We start from the raw sequence: 19,157 nt of genomic DNA on the forward strand, positions 1-19,157 counted from the left end.
TTGTCAAACAGGTTTGAGATGCTCACAACCTTTGTGGATGAAAGCAAAGTCTGCAAGGTGGATGAGCTGGCTGGCCATGGCACTGTGGTACAGGAAGCCGTTGAAGCGGAGAGAGCAAAAAGGAATGTCTTGGTAGTAGGGGATAGTATAGTGAGGGGATTGACGTTGTTCTCTGCAGCAAAGAGAGTCCAGACAGCTTTGTTGCCTGCCTGGTGCCAAGGTGTGAGACAATTGGGACGGTTTACATCTGAGCCGTGCTAGGGTGAATGTCCTCACAAGTTGCATAGTTAGCGGAGTAGAGGGCTTTAACCTAAACAAGAGGGGTGAGGGATCAAGATTGGGTAGAGGTAGCAATTCAAAGTGTCGTGTCAAGACAGGAGAGCAAAATAATATTATGAGAAATGAGGGTCAGAGAATGGTAGGAAGGGTCAGAGAGAAAAAAACCTAAGAATACATCAGCAGTCAAGGCTAGATGTTACAAAGATAACAAAAAGACAAAACTGAGGGCTCTCTATCTGAATGCACGTAGTATTTATAACAAAGTGAATGAATTGATGGACCACATTTAAGTAAATAAATAGGATCTGATAGCAATTACGGAGACATTGCTGCAGGAAAACAAAAACTAGGTCCTTAATATTGAAGGGTACATGACATCCATGAAGAATAGGAAGCGCAGTAAAGGTGGAGGGATATCACTGTTAATCAAAGAGGGAATTGTTGCAATAGTTAGAGATGACTTTTGTTTAGGTGGTCAGGATGTAGAATTGATTTGGGTGATGAGAAATAGTAGGGGAAATAACACATTAGTGGGAGTGGTCTACAGGCCCCCTAACAGTAGTCACCGTATAGGACACAGTATTCAAGAGAAAATATTGTGTGTCTGTGATAAAGGGATGGCAATAATCATGGGTGATCTTAATCTATACATACTGGAAAAATCAGACTGGCAGTAGTAGCTTGGATGAGGAGTTCTTCAAGATACTTTCTTAGAGCAGCATGTTCTGATACCAAGCAGAGAGTAGATTATATTAGACTTGGTATTATGTAACATGACAGGATTAATTAATGACCTCAGATTAAAGGCACCCCTAGGTAGCAGCAGCCACAATATGCTTGAATTTTACATCCAGTTTGAAAGGGAGAAAAGAGGGTCTAAGATTAGTATCTTAAACATAAACAAGGGCAACTATTTGGAGCTGAAAGCTGAGCTAGCTGAAGTGAACTGGGAAACTAGGCTAGAGGATAGATTAATAGAGAAGCAATGAGAGACATTTAAGGGGTTTCAGAGTATTCAGAATAACTACATTCCTACTATAAATCAAAATTCTAAGGGAAGGGCGCACCCTCTGTGGCTAACTAAAGATGTTAAGGAAAGCATCAAACTTCAGGAAAAAGCATACAACTCCACAAAGATAAGTGGCAGGACAGACGATTGGACAGAATATAAAGAATGGCAGAGAATGACTAAAAGGTTAATCAGGAAAAAGAGGTTAGAGTAGGAGAGAAAGCTAGCTAGAAATGTAAAAACAGATAGCAAAAGTTTTTAAAGGTACTTAAAAAGGAAAAGAGTAAATAAAGTGAGTGTTGATCCTCTAGAGGGTGACAGTGGGGAGTTAAAAGTAGATAATAAGGAAATAGCAGAAGAAATGAACAAATGTTTTGCTTCTGTGTTCACTATAGAGGATATAAAAAGCATTCCATTAACAGCTACAAATCAGGAGGTGAACGGGAGAAAGGGGCTTGGTGAAATTTAATCACTAGAGAAACAGTACTGAGCAATTTGATGTAACTGCAGGTTGGCAAGTCTCCAGGATCTGATAGACTACATCCTAGGGTCTTAAAAGAGGTGGCTAATGAAGTAGTTGATGCACTGGTGTTAATTTTCCAAAATTCGCTAGATTCTGGAAAGGTTCCATCAGATTGGAAAATAGCAAATATACCCTTCTATTCAGGAAGGAAGGGAGGCAGAAAACAGGAAACTATAGGCCAGTTAGCTTGACATCTGTCATGGCGAAGTTGTTAGAATTGATTATTAAGGAGGTTACAGCTGGGCACTTAGGAGAGTTCAAGGCAATGGGGAAGGATGCAAATGCATTGGGGACGGTTCAAAGGAGGTTTACTAGATAGCTGAAATGAATGGGTTGGTCTTATGAAGAAAGGTTGAACAGACTGAGCTTGTTTCCACTGGAGTTTAGAAGAGTGAGGGGTGATTTTATTGAAATATACAAGATCCTGAATGGCCTTGACAAGGTGGACATCGAAAGGATATTCCCTCTTGTGGGTGAGCCCAGAATTAGGGGGTACTGTTTTAAAATTAGGGGTCACCCTTTTAGGGCAGAGATGAGGAGAATTTTTCTCTCTCAGAGGGTTGTGCGACTTTGGAATTCTCTGCCTCAGAAGGTGGTGGAGGCAGGGGTCATTGAATATTTTTAAGGCAGAGGTAGGTAGATTCTTGTTAGGCAAGGGAATCAAAGGTTATCGGGGTTAGATGGGAATGTGGAAATTGAAACACAAGGAGATCAGCCATGATCTTATTGAATGGCAGAGCAGGCTCCAGGGGCCCAATGGTCTACTCCTGTTCCTATTTCTTATGTTCTTATGAGTGGGAGATCTGAAACAGATGCTTTCAAAATCCAGACTGGGATCAAGCAAGGCTTTGTAATAGCTCACATACTACAATTTACCTGACAGTGGCTATTCACCTTATCAAAGATCAACTGCCCTCTGGTGTTAAACACCTCCTAAATGGAAAACTTTTTAATCTCTGTTGCCTCCATGCCAAAATTAAACTGACCACCATTGACATATGTGACCTACAGTTTGCGTGAACCTGCAGTGTCATTGCCCACTCCACCAGGTTTACTCTTAATCTCTTCATTTCTGAAGACAAGAAACTCAGACTGTTCTTGATTGTTGCCAAAAGGAAACTCATATTAACCCTCACCTAGTCAGCCCATATTCACTGAAGTAGAGACTGTGGAGTATGTTGAACACCTCTCTCAAAAGGCCACCATTGATGAGGAGATCCAACACAGATGTCAACGCAGCCTTCTACAACTATGGCAGTGAGTGACAACAAAGGCCTCCATAAGTCAACAGAAGTCCTAGTGTACAGAGCAGTTATCGTCACCACCCTCCTACACTGCAGAGAGATCTGAACTGTGCATCAACTATACCTAAGAGCTCTAGAGAAATTCCATCAACAATTTCTCTGCTGCATCCTCCAGATTTAATGGAAGGACCATCGAACAAATGCTAATGCCCTTCTTGAAGCCAGCTCCACAAACATTTAGGCAAAGCTCCTGCAAAAATCAACTTTAATGGGCTGGGCATTGTGTCCGCATTGCCAAATAACATCTCCCCCACCAGGACCTGTTTTCTCAACTCTCAAGTAGCCAACATTCTAGGGGAGGGAAAAGAAAACGCTACAAGTGCACTCTGAAGCTCTCCTTGAAGCAGGGCAGCATTAACATTAATGACAGGGAACTTACTACCAACTGTTCAAGATGGTGCCAACTTGTCACCTGGTCACCTGCATTGGAGGCGGTTCAAAGGAAGTTTACTAGAATGAGTGGGTTGTCTTAGGAGGGACGGTTGGAGAGATTGGGCTTGTTTCCACTGGAGTTTAGAAGGGTGAGGGGTGATTTGATTGAAGTATACAAGATCCTGAACTGCCTTGACAAGGTGGATGAAAAAAGGATGTTGCCTATTGTGGGTGAGTCCAGAACTAGGGGCCACTGTTTTCAAATTGGGGGGTCACCCTTTTAGGGCAGGAGTGAGAAGAATATTTTTCTCTCTGGGGTTGTGCAACTTTGGAATTCTCCACCTCAGAAGGTGGTGGGGGCTGGGTCATTGAATATTTTTAAGGCAGAGGTAGATAGATTCTTGTTAGGCAAGGAAATCAAAGGTTATCAGGGTTAGATGGGAATGTGAAAATCGAAACGCAAGAGGATTAGTGATGATCTTATTGAATGGCGGAGCAGGCTCGAGGGAATGAATGGTCTGCTCCTGTTCCTATTTCTTATGTTCTTATGTCCATAAAGCTGCATCATACTTTGAGTCACAATGCCTTAACGATGAGGCAGAGAAAGAAAGAAAAAGAAGCAAACTGTGTACTCCAGATCCCACTACCTTGTGGGACATCTTGCCCCATGTGCACAAAGATCCGTGGGTTAAAAATCAGCCTGTTCAGTCACGTGAAAACCCATGGTAGAAACTTGCGACCCTTAGTAGGTGTCATCCTTGAATCGAGGAACAACCGACATCGACTAATTGGATTTGTGATTTTTAATATATAAGGAGTAAAGTACATTATAAACACATTTATTTATTTTCCCTGTTGAGGTTTCCTCATCCCCTGCAATAATTCCTTGACGAGTGATCTTCTATATCAGGGCCAGCAATATGCCCCCCCCTCCCCCCTTGGGGGTGGTTGTGCAGGTGCTGGCGGGCAGATTCCCGATCGGCACCCTCGGTCAGGGGTGCACCGCCATTTTATGTGGGTGGGCCAATTAAGGCCCGCATAGTGTGACGTCCGCCTGGAAGCGCTGTGCACTCCCTGTGCAGGCAGGGAGGATTCCTTGAGCCGGGAGTGCACTCTTTCATGCACGTGCACGAAAGAGCGCACAGGTCTCCCTGAGGTAAAGTGCTGCCTCAGGGAGCTCGGCTCAAGTTTGCAAACTTTATTAAAGGGAGAAAAAAATATTCCTGACATGTCCCCTCATGTGACACTGTCATATGAGCAGGAACATGTCAATTAATTTTCGTTAAAAATTTTACACACGTTTTAAATCCCTCATGAAATCTCATCTCGCCCGTGGATGAGGTTTCATATTTTTTCTGAAGGCCGCCTGGGCCCTTCACCTGCACAACAACCTTGAGGTTGGACGGGTAGCTCACTTAATTGTCTTAATTAATTTTTAAACAGCCCTTAATAAGCCTTTGACAGTTTGGCGGGTGGGCAGTCGATGCGCGGTGATGTTCGGACGCACGTCCAACGTCACCACACGTCATTTTACGTGTTGGCGAGCGGGCCCCGCCCCCTGCTCGCCGACAGTAAAATGCTGCCCCATAAAAAGTTCCCAGTAGTAACTTTAAATAGCTCATCCACTAATTCACTCCTTATTCCTTTTGCTGGGAATTGACTTGATGCATCTCTTGCCTTCCAAACACGTGAATCATTAATTTTCACTTCACCAATCCAGTGTGCCACCTGAAGGTATGGTGCCTCAATGCCATGTGACATTCATAATAGTTGCATAGTTCTTTGCCTTGTGGGCACAGTCCAATAGCAAACTCCTTTTTCCACAGCTGCAAAAGTACTGTTAATGCTCAGATGATATAATGATCGAAAATAAGGCAATTATTACTGAACCATAAATTAATCCATTAACTGATCTGGCATACGTACCTCTGATACAAATTTGGTTGTTGCATCACTTAATGTTTTTAGCATTGGCGTAGCTTCTGCATAAAATAAGGACATTCTGTTGGCCATTTCATTGTTTACTTCATTCTCAGCGTCTAACTGCTCAAGCAGAATAAAAAGAGCATAGATTAAATTCAAAGATGTGTAAACCTATTTCAGGAATTACATCGTGGCCTATAAGATAGTCTACTCACATGCATATTGTTAATTCTGTTACGACTAATTGTTCGTCTGTAATAACTAAAGTCATTCTGGATGGCTGGATTTTTCATCTAGGGCAAGAAAACAAGCGAGTTGTAATTTACCATTATTTTTGCATTTTTGTAAAATATATTTAAAAAATCACAGGCAAGCTTGAATTTCTAACCTTAAGCTCATCAAAGCGGAGAGTAAAATGCAGAATTTCTGCAAATTGTTTGGCTAGAGCTTGCTCACGTTCCAGATGTTGAGTTGGTGTGTAAGGTGGATAGGTCAAAGACTCCAAAAGACTTTGTAATGCTTTTTCTGTGTTGAGAACATAAAAATAAATAGCAAACTCCTTTCACATTTTCTAACCACAACCTAAAATTAAACAATTATAATGAAATGAGTTTAAGACATTGCCATTAGAAACCAGGCTATCCAAAGCTCCAGTTTAGGCAGATTTAGCAATAACAAACAGCTGCACAGACATGAGACTAGTTGCAGTCTCAACTCAGCAACACAGCTTTAAATTAGCTATACAATGTGAAGTGCAGCTTAATTGTGAGCTTGGTTAGGATCTTCCCTGATTGCAGGAACAATACTTGCACAGACTAGCAATATGAAAGTTTACTGTTGATTTGTGTGGTAGGCTGAGAGATTTGCCTGCACAATCAAGATGGAAAGCCCAACCCAAGTGTGACTGGTGTCAGCTGTTTACCTTTGCCATTGCTGTCACCCAAAAAACCCACCTTCCAGGGGAGTTCTGGACTATCTAATGACAGTGATGTTACTTAGTTTGGTTTACAGGACTGCATCTGAAGTGTGACCCATCGGAGGCAACTCTACAAAGTAAATGGGACATTCTATGTAGCATCAGATAAATAAGGGAAGAGAAGCTCTGCTATACTTACCTATCTGGTATAGAGACAAAAAAGATAGAAAATTCAAAAGCTTACCCAATCTTATAGAGAATTCATAGAATCTCTTAAGCCTCCCAACTAGGGGACACACTGAACTCCATGCTCTATCCTGTAGCTGACCATCACCGGGGTTTTGAATTGCCTGGGGGAAAAGTTATATTGCACAACAGCATTATGTCTTGGGACTTTTGGCTACTAACAATTTGTGACAACACTTTACATGATGCGTACCTTGAAATGCAATATGACAATTTTATAGAATGTTCATTGTTTTTAATGTCAATATTTGTTTTTCTTATTCAGTTTAAAATCTGAGCTATGTTATTATTTTATTCTCAATAGTAGAACATTAATTCATTATAAAGAAGTAGGCTATACATTAAATCCCTGAAAAGAACATCACCAGTTTAAAGTACTTGAATATTTTCCTAAGATGTACAACATTGATAAACAATCCTAATCACATTTCCGTGTGGACAGACGGAGCCATAGTACTTCAGATGTTTCATACCATGTGATGAGTATTTTTAAACAGGCTGCATAGCTTTCTAAAAACAGTCAAATAAAAAGCTGATTCATTCTATAAATTTCTGTAGAAATACATTCATATATAAATGTGGAATGGTGCAATTAATCTTTATAAAATCAAAACAAATCATCTGCGCTTTCATGCTCAAAGTTAATCAACACTTAATGTGAATGAACATTGCTGGCATACATCTCTTATCTCTTGTCCAGCCCCTTTATAAGCCTGCAGCTCAGTTAGAATGCTTTCAGAATCCTGCAGCACAGCATTCACTTGGTTCCAAATCTCCCGCTCTCCATCTGTAGGTTGTGCATCTACACAAAAATGACAAGTTTCAATGGTCAAATGAAGCAAGTTATCTTATTTGTGTAATTTCACACTAAAGTGAATTTATAAAGAGTAAGATTCACTCAGATTCAGAAGAGTAAGATTCACTCAGATTCAGAAGAGTAAGATTCACTCAGATTCAGAAGAGTAAGATTCACTCAGATTCAGAAGAGTAAGATTCACTCAGATTCAGAAGAGTAAGATTCACTCAGATTCAGAAGAGTAAGATTCACTCAGATTCAGAAGAGTAAGATTCACTCAGATTCAAAAGAGTAAGATTCACTCAGATTCAAAAGAGTAAGATTCACTCAGATTCAAAAGAGTAAGATTCACTCAGATTCAAAAGAGTAAGATTCACTCAGATTCAAAAGAGTAAGATTCACTCAGATTCAAAAGAGTAAGATTCACTCAGATTCAAAAGAGTAAGATTCACTCAGATTCAAAAGAGTAAGATTCACTCAGATTCAAAAGAGTAAGATTCACTCAGATTCAAAAGAGTAAGATTCACTCAGATTCAAAAGAGTAAGATTCACTCAGATTCAAAAGAGTAAGATTCACTCAGATTCAAAAGAGTAAGATTCACTCAGATTCAAAAGAGTAAGATTCACTCAGATTCAAAAGAGTAAGATTCACTCAGATTCAAAAGAGTAAGATTCACTCAGATTCAAAAGAGTAAGATTCACTCAGATTCAAAAGAGTAAGATTCACTCAGATTCAAAAGAGTAAGATTCACTCAGATTCAAAAGAGTAAGATTCACTCAGATTCAAAAGAGTAAGATTCACTCAGATTCAAAAGAGTAAGATTCACTCAGATTCAAAAGAGTAAGATTCACTCAGATTCAAAAGAGTAAGATTCACTCAGATTCAAAAGAGTAAGATTCACTCAGATTCAAAAGAGTAAGATTCACTCAGATTCAAAAGAGTAAGATTCACTCAGATTCAAAAGAGTAAGATTCACTCAGATTCAAAAGAGTAAGATTCACTCAGATTCAAAAGAGTAAGATTCACTCAGATTCAAAAGAGTAAGATTCACTCAGATTCAAAAGAGTAAGATTCACTCAGATTCAAAAGAGTAAGATTCACTCAGATTCAAAAGAGTAAGATTCACTCAGATTCAAAAGAGTAAGATTCACTCAGATTCAAAAGAGTAAGATTCACTCAGATTCAAAAGAGTAAGATTCACTCAGATTCAAAAGAGTAAGATTCACTCAGATTCAAAAGAGTAAGATTCACTCAGATTCAAAAGAGTAAGATTCACTCAGATTCAAAAGAGTAAGATTCACTCAGATTCAAAAGAGTAAGATTCACTCAGATTCAAAAGAGTAAGATTCACTCAGATTCTAAAGGGTAAGATTCACTCAGATTCAAAAGGGTAAGATTCACTCAGATTCAAAAGGGTAAGATTCACTCAGATTCAAAAGGGTAAGATTCACTCAGATTCAAAAGGGTAAGATTCACTCAGATTCAAAAGGAGTAAGATTCACTCAGATTCAAAAGGGTAAGATTCACTCAGATTCAAAAGGGTAAGATTCACTCAGATTCAAAAGGGTAAGATTCACTCAGATTCAAAAGGGTAAGATTCACTCAGATTCAAAAGGGTAAGATTCACTCAGATTCAAAAGAGTAAGATTCACTCAGATTCAAAAGAGTAAGATTCACTCAGATTCAAAAGGGTAAGATTCACTCAGATTCAAAAGGGTAAGATTCACTCAGATTCAAAAGGGTAAGATTCACTCAGATTCAAAAGGGTAAGATTCACTCAGATTCAAAAGGGTAAGATTCACTCAGATTCAAAAGGGTAAGATTCACTCAGATTCAAAAGGGTAAGATTCACTCAGATTCAAAAGGGTAAGATTCACTCAGATTCAAAAGGGTAAGATTCACTCAGATTCAAAAGGGTAAGATTCACTCAGATTCAAAAGGGTAAGATTCACTCAGATTCAAAAGGGTAAGATTCACTCAGATTCAAAAGGGTAAGATTCACTCAGATTCAAAAGGGTAAGATTCACTCAGATTCAAAAGGGTAAGATTCACTCAGATTCAAAAGGGTAAGATTCACTCAGATTCAAAAGGGTAAGATTCACTCAGATTCAAAAGGGTAAGATTCACTCAGATTCAAAAGGGTAAGATTCACTCAGATTCAAAAGGGTAAGATTCACTCAGATTCAAAAGGGTAAGATTCACTCAGATTCAAAAGGGTAAGATTCACTCAGATTCAAAAGGGTAAGATTCACTCAGATTCAAAAGGGTAAGATTCACTCAGATTCAAAAGGGTAAGATTCACTCAGATTCAAAAGGGTAAGATTCACTCAGATTCAAAAGGGTAAGATTCACTCAGATTCAAAAGGGTAAGATTCACTCAGATTCAAAAGGGTAAGATTCACTCAGATTCAAAAGGGTAAGATTCACTCAGATTCAAAAGGGTAAGATTCACTCAGATTCAAAAGGGTAAGATTCACTCAGATTCAAAAGGGTAAGATTCACTCAGATTCAAAAGGGTAAGATTCACTCAGATTCAAAAGGGTAAGATTCACTCAGATTCAAAAGGGTAAGATTCACTCAGATTCAAAAGGGTAAGATTCACTCAGATTCAAAAGGGTAAGATTCACTCAGATTCAAAAGGGTAAGATTCACTCAGATTCAAAAGGGTAAGATTCACTCAGATTCAAAAGGGTAAGATTCACTCAGATTCAAAAGGGTAAGATTCACTCAGATTCAAAAGGGTAAGATTCACTCAGATTCAAAAGGGTAAGATTCACTCAGATTCAAAAGGGTAAGATTCACTCAGATTCAAAAGGGTAAGATTCACTCAGATTCAAAAGGGTAAGATTCACTCAGATTCAAAAGGGTAAGATTCACTCAGATTCAAAAGGGTAAGATTCACTCAGATTCAAAAGGGTAAGATTCACTCAGATTCAAAAGGGTAAGATTCACTCAGATTCAAAAGGGTAAGATTCACTCAGATTCAAAAGGGTAAGATTCACTCAGATTCAAAAGGGTAAGATTCACTCAGATTCAAAAGGGTAAGATTCACTCAGATTCAAAAGGGTAAGATTCACTCAGATTCAAAAGGGTAAGATTCACTCAGATTCAAAAGGGTAAGATTCACTCAGATTCAAAAGGGTAAGATTCACTCAGATTCAAAAGGGTAAGATTCACTCAGATTCAAAAGGGTAAGATTCACTCAGATTCAAAAGGGTAAGATTCACTCAGATTCAAAAGGGTAAGATTCACTCAGATTCAAAAGGGTAAGATTCACTCAGATTCAAAAGGGTAAGATTCACTCAGATTCAAAAGGGTAAGATTCACTCAGATTCAAAAGGGTAAGATTCACTCAGATTCAAAAGGGTAAGATTCACTCAGATTCAAAAGGGTAAGATTCACTCAGATTCAAAAGGGTAAGATTCACTCAGATTCAAAAGGGTAAGATTCACTCAGATTCAAAAGGGTAAGATTCACTCAGATTCAAAAGGGTAAGATTCACTCAGATTCAAAAGGGTAAGATTCACTCAGATTCAAAAGGGTAAGATTCACTCAGATTCAAAAGGGTAAGATTCACTCAGATTCAAAAGGGTAAGATTCACTCAGATTCAAAAGGGTAAGATTCACTCAGATTCAAAAGGGTAAGATTCACTCAGATTCAAAAGGGTAAGATTCACTCAGATTCAAAAGGGTAAGATTCACTCAGATTCAAAAGGGTAAGATTCACTCAGATTCAAAAGGGTAAGATTCACTCAGATTCAAAAGGGTAAGATTCACTCAGATTCAAAAGGGTAAGATTCACTCAGATTCAAAAGGGTAAGATTCACTCAGATTCAAAAGGGTAAGATTCACTCAGATTCAAAAGGGTAAGATTCACTCAGATTCAAAAGGGTAAGATTCACTCAGATTCAAAAGGGTAAGATTCACTCAGATTCAAAAGGGTAAGATTCACTCAGATTCAAAAGGGTAAGATTCACTCAGATTCAAAAGGGTAAGAGTCACTCAGATTCAAAAGAGTAAGAGTCACTCAGATTCAAAAGAGTAAGAGTCACTCAGATTCAAAAGAGTAAGATTCACTCAGATTCAAAAGAGTAAGATTCACTCAGATTCAAAAGAGTAAGATTCACTCAGATTCAAACAAGAATGCTTTAGCGATTTTTGAATTAAATGCTGTTATGCTACAGCATGGGTTTAGTAAAATAGTCTAGCCTGCAGTATATATGGCTGCTATCTAATTTTAAATATTTACATCATGTACTTTTAGAAAAAGTAATGCAAACCTGTCTCTCTGGACCTGTCAGTTAATGAGGCAATTCAGGTAATGCAAATTATTAGTTTCTTTGATATTAAGTAGATCAATGTTACTTCACATTAATTTAGACTAATTATTCTTTACAATGTCAATGCTGGTAGGGGCCAAGATAAACCTTTGATATTTCATTCTCTTATTCACATATATATATATATATATATATATATATAATTTTGCCTCTGGATCTAGACGACTGAACTGGGCGATAGGACTTTTGTCCAAAGATAGATAGGCTGTCAGTAGACAATTCTCTTCTTCAGAAATTCCCATTAAGTTTTTTCCTCTCAGTGAACAGTGTGTATGTTAAACTTTTTAAATCAATTCATTGCATAATAATAAAACTTTAAATAATTTAATCGCACTAGCGTTAGGCAACAAGGTCCAAGCTGATTTGTGCCAGAATTGACCAATTATACAAATTATATTTTTACTGGATTGAATTCAGCAGAATGTTTAAATGGAGTGCCTCGCGTTACATACCAGCCTGAAACTTTACTGTAAAATCTTGTTACAAGAGGTAACCATGTATGGTCGTGTGGAGCTAACCAGCTAATATAAGTAAGGGCTTTTCCCAAATGAAAGCCAACATTGAATTTAATTGCAACTCTTTGGTCATTATTTAGCATTTATTATACTCAGAGTAGTTTCAGTTAATGTTCCATTTGAAAAACTATCAAAGGTATGGAGATAATGTACAGTGCTAATTATTTTAATCTCTAGACTGACAACTCATACCAGTGGAAAAGAATACCAGCAGTGTTCAAGTTACCACAAAATAATCCATACCATATGAGGCACTTAGGATCATATTTTCCCCTACCCATGCCCACCTCATTTCGGAGACCAGGATAGTCATTCCTGCAGAAATAGTCTTCAGTACAGCTCTCCTGCCATAACCCATGTTTGAACAATCCTTTCTCAGTTTTACCACCCTTATAGAAAGTTAAAAATTAATGCTAAGTCAACAGAATTAGTTACTATAAATATGTATTACCAAGCCACTTAAAATACTTTAGAAGACCTTTTATCCCCATGAAATTCACAACATCATCTAACACGTTAAGAGGAAAATTTTGCAGAGCACAAGCAGCATTGGCATGAAGGAAATATTCAGGAAATATGTTGGATGCCATCTCAGATTTAAGCTGTCTGCAGATTCTAATAGAGTACAGTATGTGGTGATAACTCTGAATATAAATATAGTAACTTAATCATAAAATAAAATGGTATTTTTTTTTAATTGATTTAAAAAAGCCCCAATAAAAAGAAGTTGTGCCTCCATCTGTAATTTTCAACTCTTTTACAAATCATCTTACCTGTATAACATCACCAATTATATTTTTTTCTGACTTATTAATGCAGCTCCCTATCCTACCAGATTTGATAAAGTAAACCTTTTCCTAACAGATGAGACGGGGAACTGTGGTCAATTAAATGTCACAAAAAATGATGCAGCTACCAAGACAGTCCCTGTCAATTTCATCTACTAGCACAAGATAACATTAGAAGAGAAGTGACTGATGTAAAACACCTCTAATGCCAACTTCCCCTTTCCCCAATCTCGAGCCACCCACTCCCTCCCATCATTCCCACAGAGCCTATGTGACACCCAGTCCATGTGCGGCTCAGAATCACCAACAAATTCAGCATACATTTTTTCCCTCCACGCCTTTGCACTGGAAACCAACTTGTATGAACCTGCACCCTTCATATTTAACTAGGTAGATAAAAGACAACAACCTCATCTGCAACTTGTCATTAATCTCCACAAGGTTATCAATTCCTGCAAAGTGTTCAATGTTGCACTGATTTATTCATTTCTAATTTGTTAATTCATACTAAAAATGTATTTTTAAATTAATTTCAAGAAGTAGTCCAATCCTTACAAATCTACCAGTAATGCAATTCAGCGTGCATTATTTAAAAAATACCTATATACCCTGCACTAATCAACTTTATATCACCTATGGAACATAAAAAGCCGAATTGATGAGGTTTAAGTGGAATTTGCAATGTGCTAAGCAGCAGATAGGAAGACTCTATAGTTCATTCCAATGGCATCTTTCCTGCTTTTTTTTATTCAGTTTGAACAATTGTTTCATGAAACAATGTTTAAAAAAAAAGCTTTGCAAACATTGAAAGAAATTGATCTTTGTACTAGAATTACTTTAGAGTGGAGTAAAGTTTATCAATGCTTCAGTGGGTATGGTTTACAAGTGATTAAACACTCTCTATGCAAACACAATTTCAATACAAAATAGGGCAACATGCTCCAAAATTTGGGGCTTATTAGGTTAGTAAAGGACAGCTAGATTCCTGTAAGTATATGTACACTTTTAAGCAGTACCATTACCCTATCAAAATAAAAGATGAACCCTCTACATTATATAAAGCATCAAGCCACATAGGCTGTGATGAGTGATTTCTGCTAAGTATCACCATATACTGTAGTTAGCTAACAAAGAAAATCAGCTTATTAAAATCATGCAGGGATATACAATAGCTAGCAGATTCACATAATCAGAGTGGAAAAATTTAGAATCCTATCAATTTTATGTTCAAACTTATCGCACATAAATATTGATAAATAGCAAAACGAAATTTAAATGTAGATTTACTGGGTGATTAGAAACTGTACATTAAACATCTCATCTGAAGTTTTCACGAAGCTTCAATGAAATCCCTAAAATAATTTGTTAAAATTATACAATAGTAAATGGTGAAGAACTGTGGATCCATATGGCAAACCTCACTGTTGAGCACATTTTTCCACAATGATATTAGACATTTGACTTTTTTCTTTAAAAAATGAGCATATTCTAAGAAGTCAGCCCAAGTTATTGTAAGATTTAGAAATTCCAGTTGAAAAACCATGCATTGCACAGTGTCATCCAATGTAATCCAAGGGGCATGCAAGGAACAAAATGTTACTACCACTACTTTTAGGACCTTAAAAATCTGTCTGATGTACATCAACAAACCATTATTCAATTTATGAGCTGCAGTGACTTGTGAGTAGATACAATATTTTCCCACATATAAATACTCATGCTAATTTAAAATGTACAGAATTTCACAAAATCACAGTTCGATAATTAAACATATCTTTCTTTGCATTAAACAATATAATAGATTATGGGCAAATGACAACATTTTGATTTACTATAGGGTCTACCAAACAGCAAGCTGATTTAATGAGGTGAAAACCATAAACTTTAAAATCACATGCCCAATCAATAGGGTGAATATTTTTAATCTTAAAGGAAGGAAGATATTTTTAATTGCATACAACCCAAGTACCAAGTCCCTCATTTGGTAGTTTTTGCAAAACAGAGTCAGATAACTTCCAGTCCAAATGGCCATAAACACAATAGCACCTTCACTAAACTTTGTGGTTTGGGTCACTTTTATATTAGAAGTTCTATTATTGTCCTTGGTTGGAGTGTCAAGCGATAGTGAAGCAAATGCCAAAATTGAGAACAGATTTAGGGAAGGTGCAGTATTGTAGGCATCCAAACCATTTTAGTTCCTTTCACACCCCAATGACTTCTATGCTACAGACACATGCAGAGTGGTTTTATGGTAAAAGCCAAGCAAGAGTCTATTCTCACTTTCAAAGTCAAGAAAAAAATTTGGCCCTTGATCAAACTCTGTGCAAGTGAGAACTTTTAGAAGATTCCCCATTTGGTTCCTGAAAGAGAAGAAAGGGAAGAGAAAGATGCACTATGTGGTGAATATTAAAGACTTTTGAGGGGAAATATGCCATCAACTTTGCTCTCTTGGGAGAAGTGAATGATTTCCAGAAGTATTTTGTTCCTCAACCACATTGTACGTGAAGGGTTTGATTTAAAACAGCTGAAGCTTAGGCTTAGAGTCCATTGCCGCCCGGCAGTACAACTTACTTTCAAAATCCAGGAAAAAATGTGGATAGTTTTCAATCTCCCTGGTTAGGACCTTAAGCAGATTACCCATCCCAGCAACCTGATTAAAATGGAACACAGTTTAAATGATCATTAAATAATGTAGAACATTTAATAAATGTAGCTGTGAATTAAATTTAAAAAATGAAAGCAAAATTATACAGTTAAAACTTTTAATGTCAAATATCCTTCATAAAGAAACTATCATTTCATACTAGTAGCTTCCCACATAGAGCTTATAGTACACAATTTAAACAGTTTCTATATTTATCACCAGTTTAAAAACAAATAATCATACTGATCAGGATCATTTTATATTTTGTTCAAAATATGGATTATCGTAAGCCATGGTTTTAAAAATATGATATTTGAAATCAAAGAATGTAATGAAGGACATGAATCTGCTTTTGCTATGTTTTGGAGGAAACTATGAATCAGTCGTAGTAAAAATCAGGAAAATTATAGTAAACAAACACATGAACAGCCATCAAGGTGCTTTGTGAAGCTGCTATTACTAATGCCATTAAACCTAAAACACTGGGTGCTACTTCCACCTATGGCAAAAATGGCACCACAGCAAGAGATAGTGCCCAAAGGGAGGAGTTGTCCTAGATTTGCACTAAGTGCAGTAGCGGGCGGGGAAAAGGACTTTTTACCCGCTGGTTGCAATGGTGGGTTTTCGCACCATTTTGTCCCATTCTCACCTCATTAATTATGCATTCGCAGGAAACACGACAAGTTGCTGGCAGGGCATCCTCTGATACGCCCGCTCTGTGATCACCTCAGGCCTTCTGTAAATCGGGTGCCCTCTTTAAAGGCCACATCTGCAAAGAGCTAGCACTCTTCATGGGATAGGAAGCTGCTGGGAACTGATGGCTGCCAAAGGGAGGAAACGTGCTGCTCCCATATTTAGCGACGCATCCCTGAAGCACCTACTGGACACAGTGGAGGCCTGCCGTGATGTCCTTGACCCCAGCTCTGGGTGAAGACCAGCAAACAAAGTCACCAATCCAGCACGGGAGGCGGTGGTAGCGATGGTCAGCACCGATGCCCTGCAAAAGCGGTCAGCCATCCAGTGTGGGAAGAGGATGAATGGTCTCATCCATTCCACCAGGGTAAGTCACTATTCTTATCACTCTCAACTCTCACAGACCCATCACACATCCACAGGGTTTTTATACCTCAAGGGACAACACCATTAACGCTCACACACACCATCAGGCGGAGATTGTGTCCTCAACCTGTCCATAGCTCCGCTCACCACACAAACATTCCATGCAGTGCCATGCATCCTGCTCACACTCTCTCCATCTGTTTTCATGCAGGAGAAGCTGGTTCATAACAGCAGGGAGAGGTCACAGACAAGGGGTACAGTGGCCACATTAGACCCCTCACTCACTATGAGGAGCGAACCATCGCGCTGACTGGTGAGGACATGAATCATGCTTGCGGTCACAGTGAGGTCAATGGCGAACACCCATGTGAGGATCCTGCACTACATCATCCCACTCTCAACAGAATCGTGAGTGCTCTCTCCTGTTTTTGATTCTGCTTCCATTCATTAATTATCTCTACTTTGTTTTACAGGCAGCTCTGCCAAGCGACCGACACCGTCAGCCAGCCAGTCCCCCAGCTCCGACCTCAGGTTCACCCCTCCAGCAAAGACAGCACCTCCTCCATTGAAGAGCTGGAAATGAGCAGCCTGGAAGACCCAATACAGCACTTACTCACACCCTCCACCAGCACAGAAACACGCACCCCAATGGGACCTAAGTTTAGAGCAGGCTTGGGTTCACAGTCTGGTGGGCACCGAACTGACACGTGTCTGTAGGAGGAGGCAGGTTCAGCCATGCTCGCTGGCACTCGGAGGACTGCTGGGAAAGAGGCATCTGTGAGGTCCGAATCAGATGACAAGCCTCTGGATTCAGCCTTCCAACTCATCCTGGAGAGTCAGCATTAGGCGGGGGAACATCACGCAGAGCTGTTGGGAGCCCTCAACAGAGTGGCACACGAGTCAGAGGACTGTGTTAGCCTGATCTCTGATGAAATGGAGGTTTCCAGGGGAAGGATGGCTGACGCCATGGGACCCTGGTTCAGCAGAAAGGGGCAATGTGCGTTGACCTGAACTCCATTGCGGTAGCTATGGGTGAGTTCTTGTAGTGGCAACGCGAGAGGAAAACAGAGCAGGAGGAGCGGCAGCTGGACACACCTGGTCATCCAGAGGAATCTCAGGGGCTCTCTGCTCCCTCTGAATCCCCTTTGCCCGTGACCCCTCCTCAGCCTTGCCTTCTGTCACAGGAGGGGTAGCAGCTTGCACACAGGAGGACAGCCAAAGCAAGCCAAGGCCCTGAAGGCCTCAGCTCTCCAGAGGACCCACGCCAAAGTCAGAGGCAACAGGACCATTGCACAGGCTGTCTCCACCCCTGCTGCGGATGTCAAGACAGCACCTAGAGGAAGTGGTAGGCCTAGAAAAGTTAAGAATTTCTGACCACAAGTGGTTTCACGGTTGAACACTTTTGTCTCACTTTATAATCTGAAAATCTATTCACTTTCACTGAATAATGTGTAATGTTGTCTTTCAGCTTCATTTACAGGCTTCACGAGTCCTGCCGCTACAACCGGCCCCTCCACACCTCCCCCACGACTAGCAGCTCAGCTGCACGTAGCCGGTCGACAAGTGATTCTGGTGGGAGAAGTGTGTGGCACGACCTTTCGGAGCCTCGGGCAAGCACTCTATCATGCACACGGAGCCTTCATCTGTCACACACATCTCAATGTCCTGAGCATTTTCAATGCTGTCTGCTGGGGTTCACTTTCAGTTGTCCATCTGGGCTGACCTGTATTTCCACCCACCCACTGATCACACTCCCATGCAGCATCTGTGCCCAACCAACATGAGGTTCCTTTCACTTTCAAAAGCATGGTGGTTGTCAATTATGTCTTCAGCTCCCACCCCGTCCTTTCCCCTTCCCAGGTCACCTATGTCCTTTCCCCCATCACTGTTGACCTCCCGCATTATCTTCCCCCTCCCGGCTGTCACCTAACAACCAGAACCCTTCTCTTTCCAGGGTGTCCAGGTGAACGTGCACAGTCCCTATCTTCCCGAGAATCCCACCTCCATCTACACTGACCTCCCTGACCTTCTCCTTCCTACCGCAGCGTACATGTCTGCCTCTGAGTCCCCACCAACCACCTTCGCCATCCCTTCTACTGCTACCGTCGCACCCTCACCCTATTGGCTCACTCTGCCCTCAATGATTTTCACCATTTCCTCCAACCATGCCCATCCTCATTTCGCTCCCCAGGAGGCAGTCATCGACTCCACAGTCCCCTCCCTTGCATGATCACCTGGACAGCACCCCCCACTCCTCGCAACACCCCCATGCTCAATCATTCTTCCACCCTTACTCCATCCTCCCGCTGGACTCCTGCCCCCCACCCCACCACCAGCTCCTGCCCTTACATCTTCCTCCCCCTTACACTTACCTCCTCAGTTGCCGCATTCTCCATTACACACTCCTCCCCCCGCCCCCCCGTACTCCCTCCCCACTTCCAA

The 19,157-nt window shown here is 40.0% G+C and overlaps 1 protein-coding gene across 8 annotated transcripts in view; it reads right to left on the bottom strand.

The window, feature by feature from the left end:
• The window catches only part of fam49a (family with sequence similarity 49 member A), a 224,647-nt gene that overhangs the window by 19,289 nt on the left and 186,201 nt on the right, over positions 1–19,157 (bottom strand). For 6 of the 8 annotated variants that reach the window (XR_005943058.1, XM_041188224.1, XM_041188223.1 and 3 more), the window contains 6 exons: positions 15,584–15,662; positions 7,253–7,374; positions 6,571–6,676; positions 5,799–5,935; positions 5,626–5,703; positions 5,414–5,530 (listed from right to left, as the gene is read on the bottom strand). Coding sequence is in view for 7 of the 8 variants with exons in the window: in XM_041188224.1 (XP_041044158.1) it covers positions 5,414–5,530; positions 5,626–5,703; positions 5,799–5,935; positions 6,571–6,676; positions 7,253–7,374; positions 15,584–15,653 (630 nt within the window). In the remaining variant the exon portion in view is untranslated. Of the gene's footprint in view, positions 1–5,413; positions 5,531–5,625; positions 5,704–5,798; positions 5,936–6,570; positions 6,677–7,252; positions 7,375–12,511; positions 12,614–15,583; positions 15,663–19,157 lie in introns of all 8 variants that reach the window. The other 2 variants (XM_041188228.1, XM_041188229.1) reach the window with 2 other exon arrangements.

Source organism: Carcharodon carcharias, chromosome 5, assembly GCF_017639515.1.
Source record: "Carcharodon carcharias isolate sCarCar2 chromosome 5, sCarCar2.pri, whole genome shotgun sequence".
In the NCBI taxonomy this organism is placed as follows: domain Eukaryota; kingdom Metazoa; phylum Chordata; class Chondrichthyes; order Lamniformes; family Lamnidae; genus Carcharodon; species Carcharodon carcharias.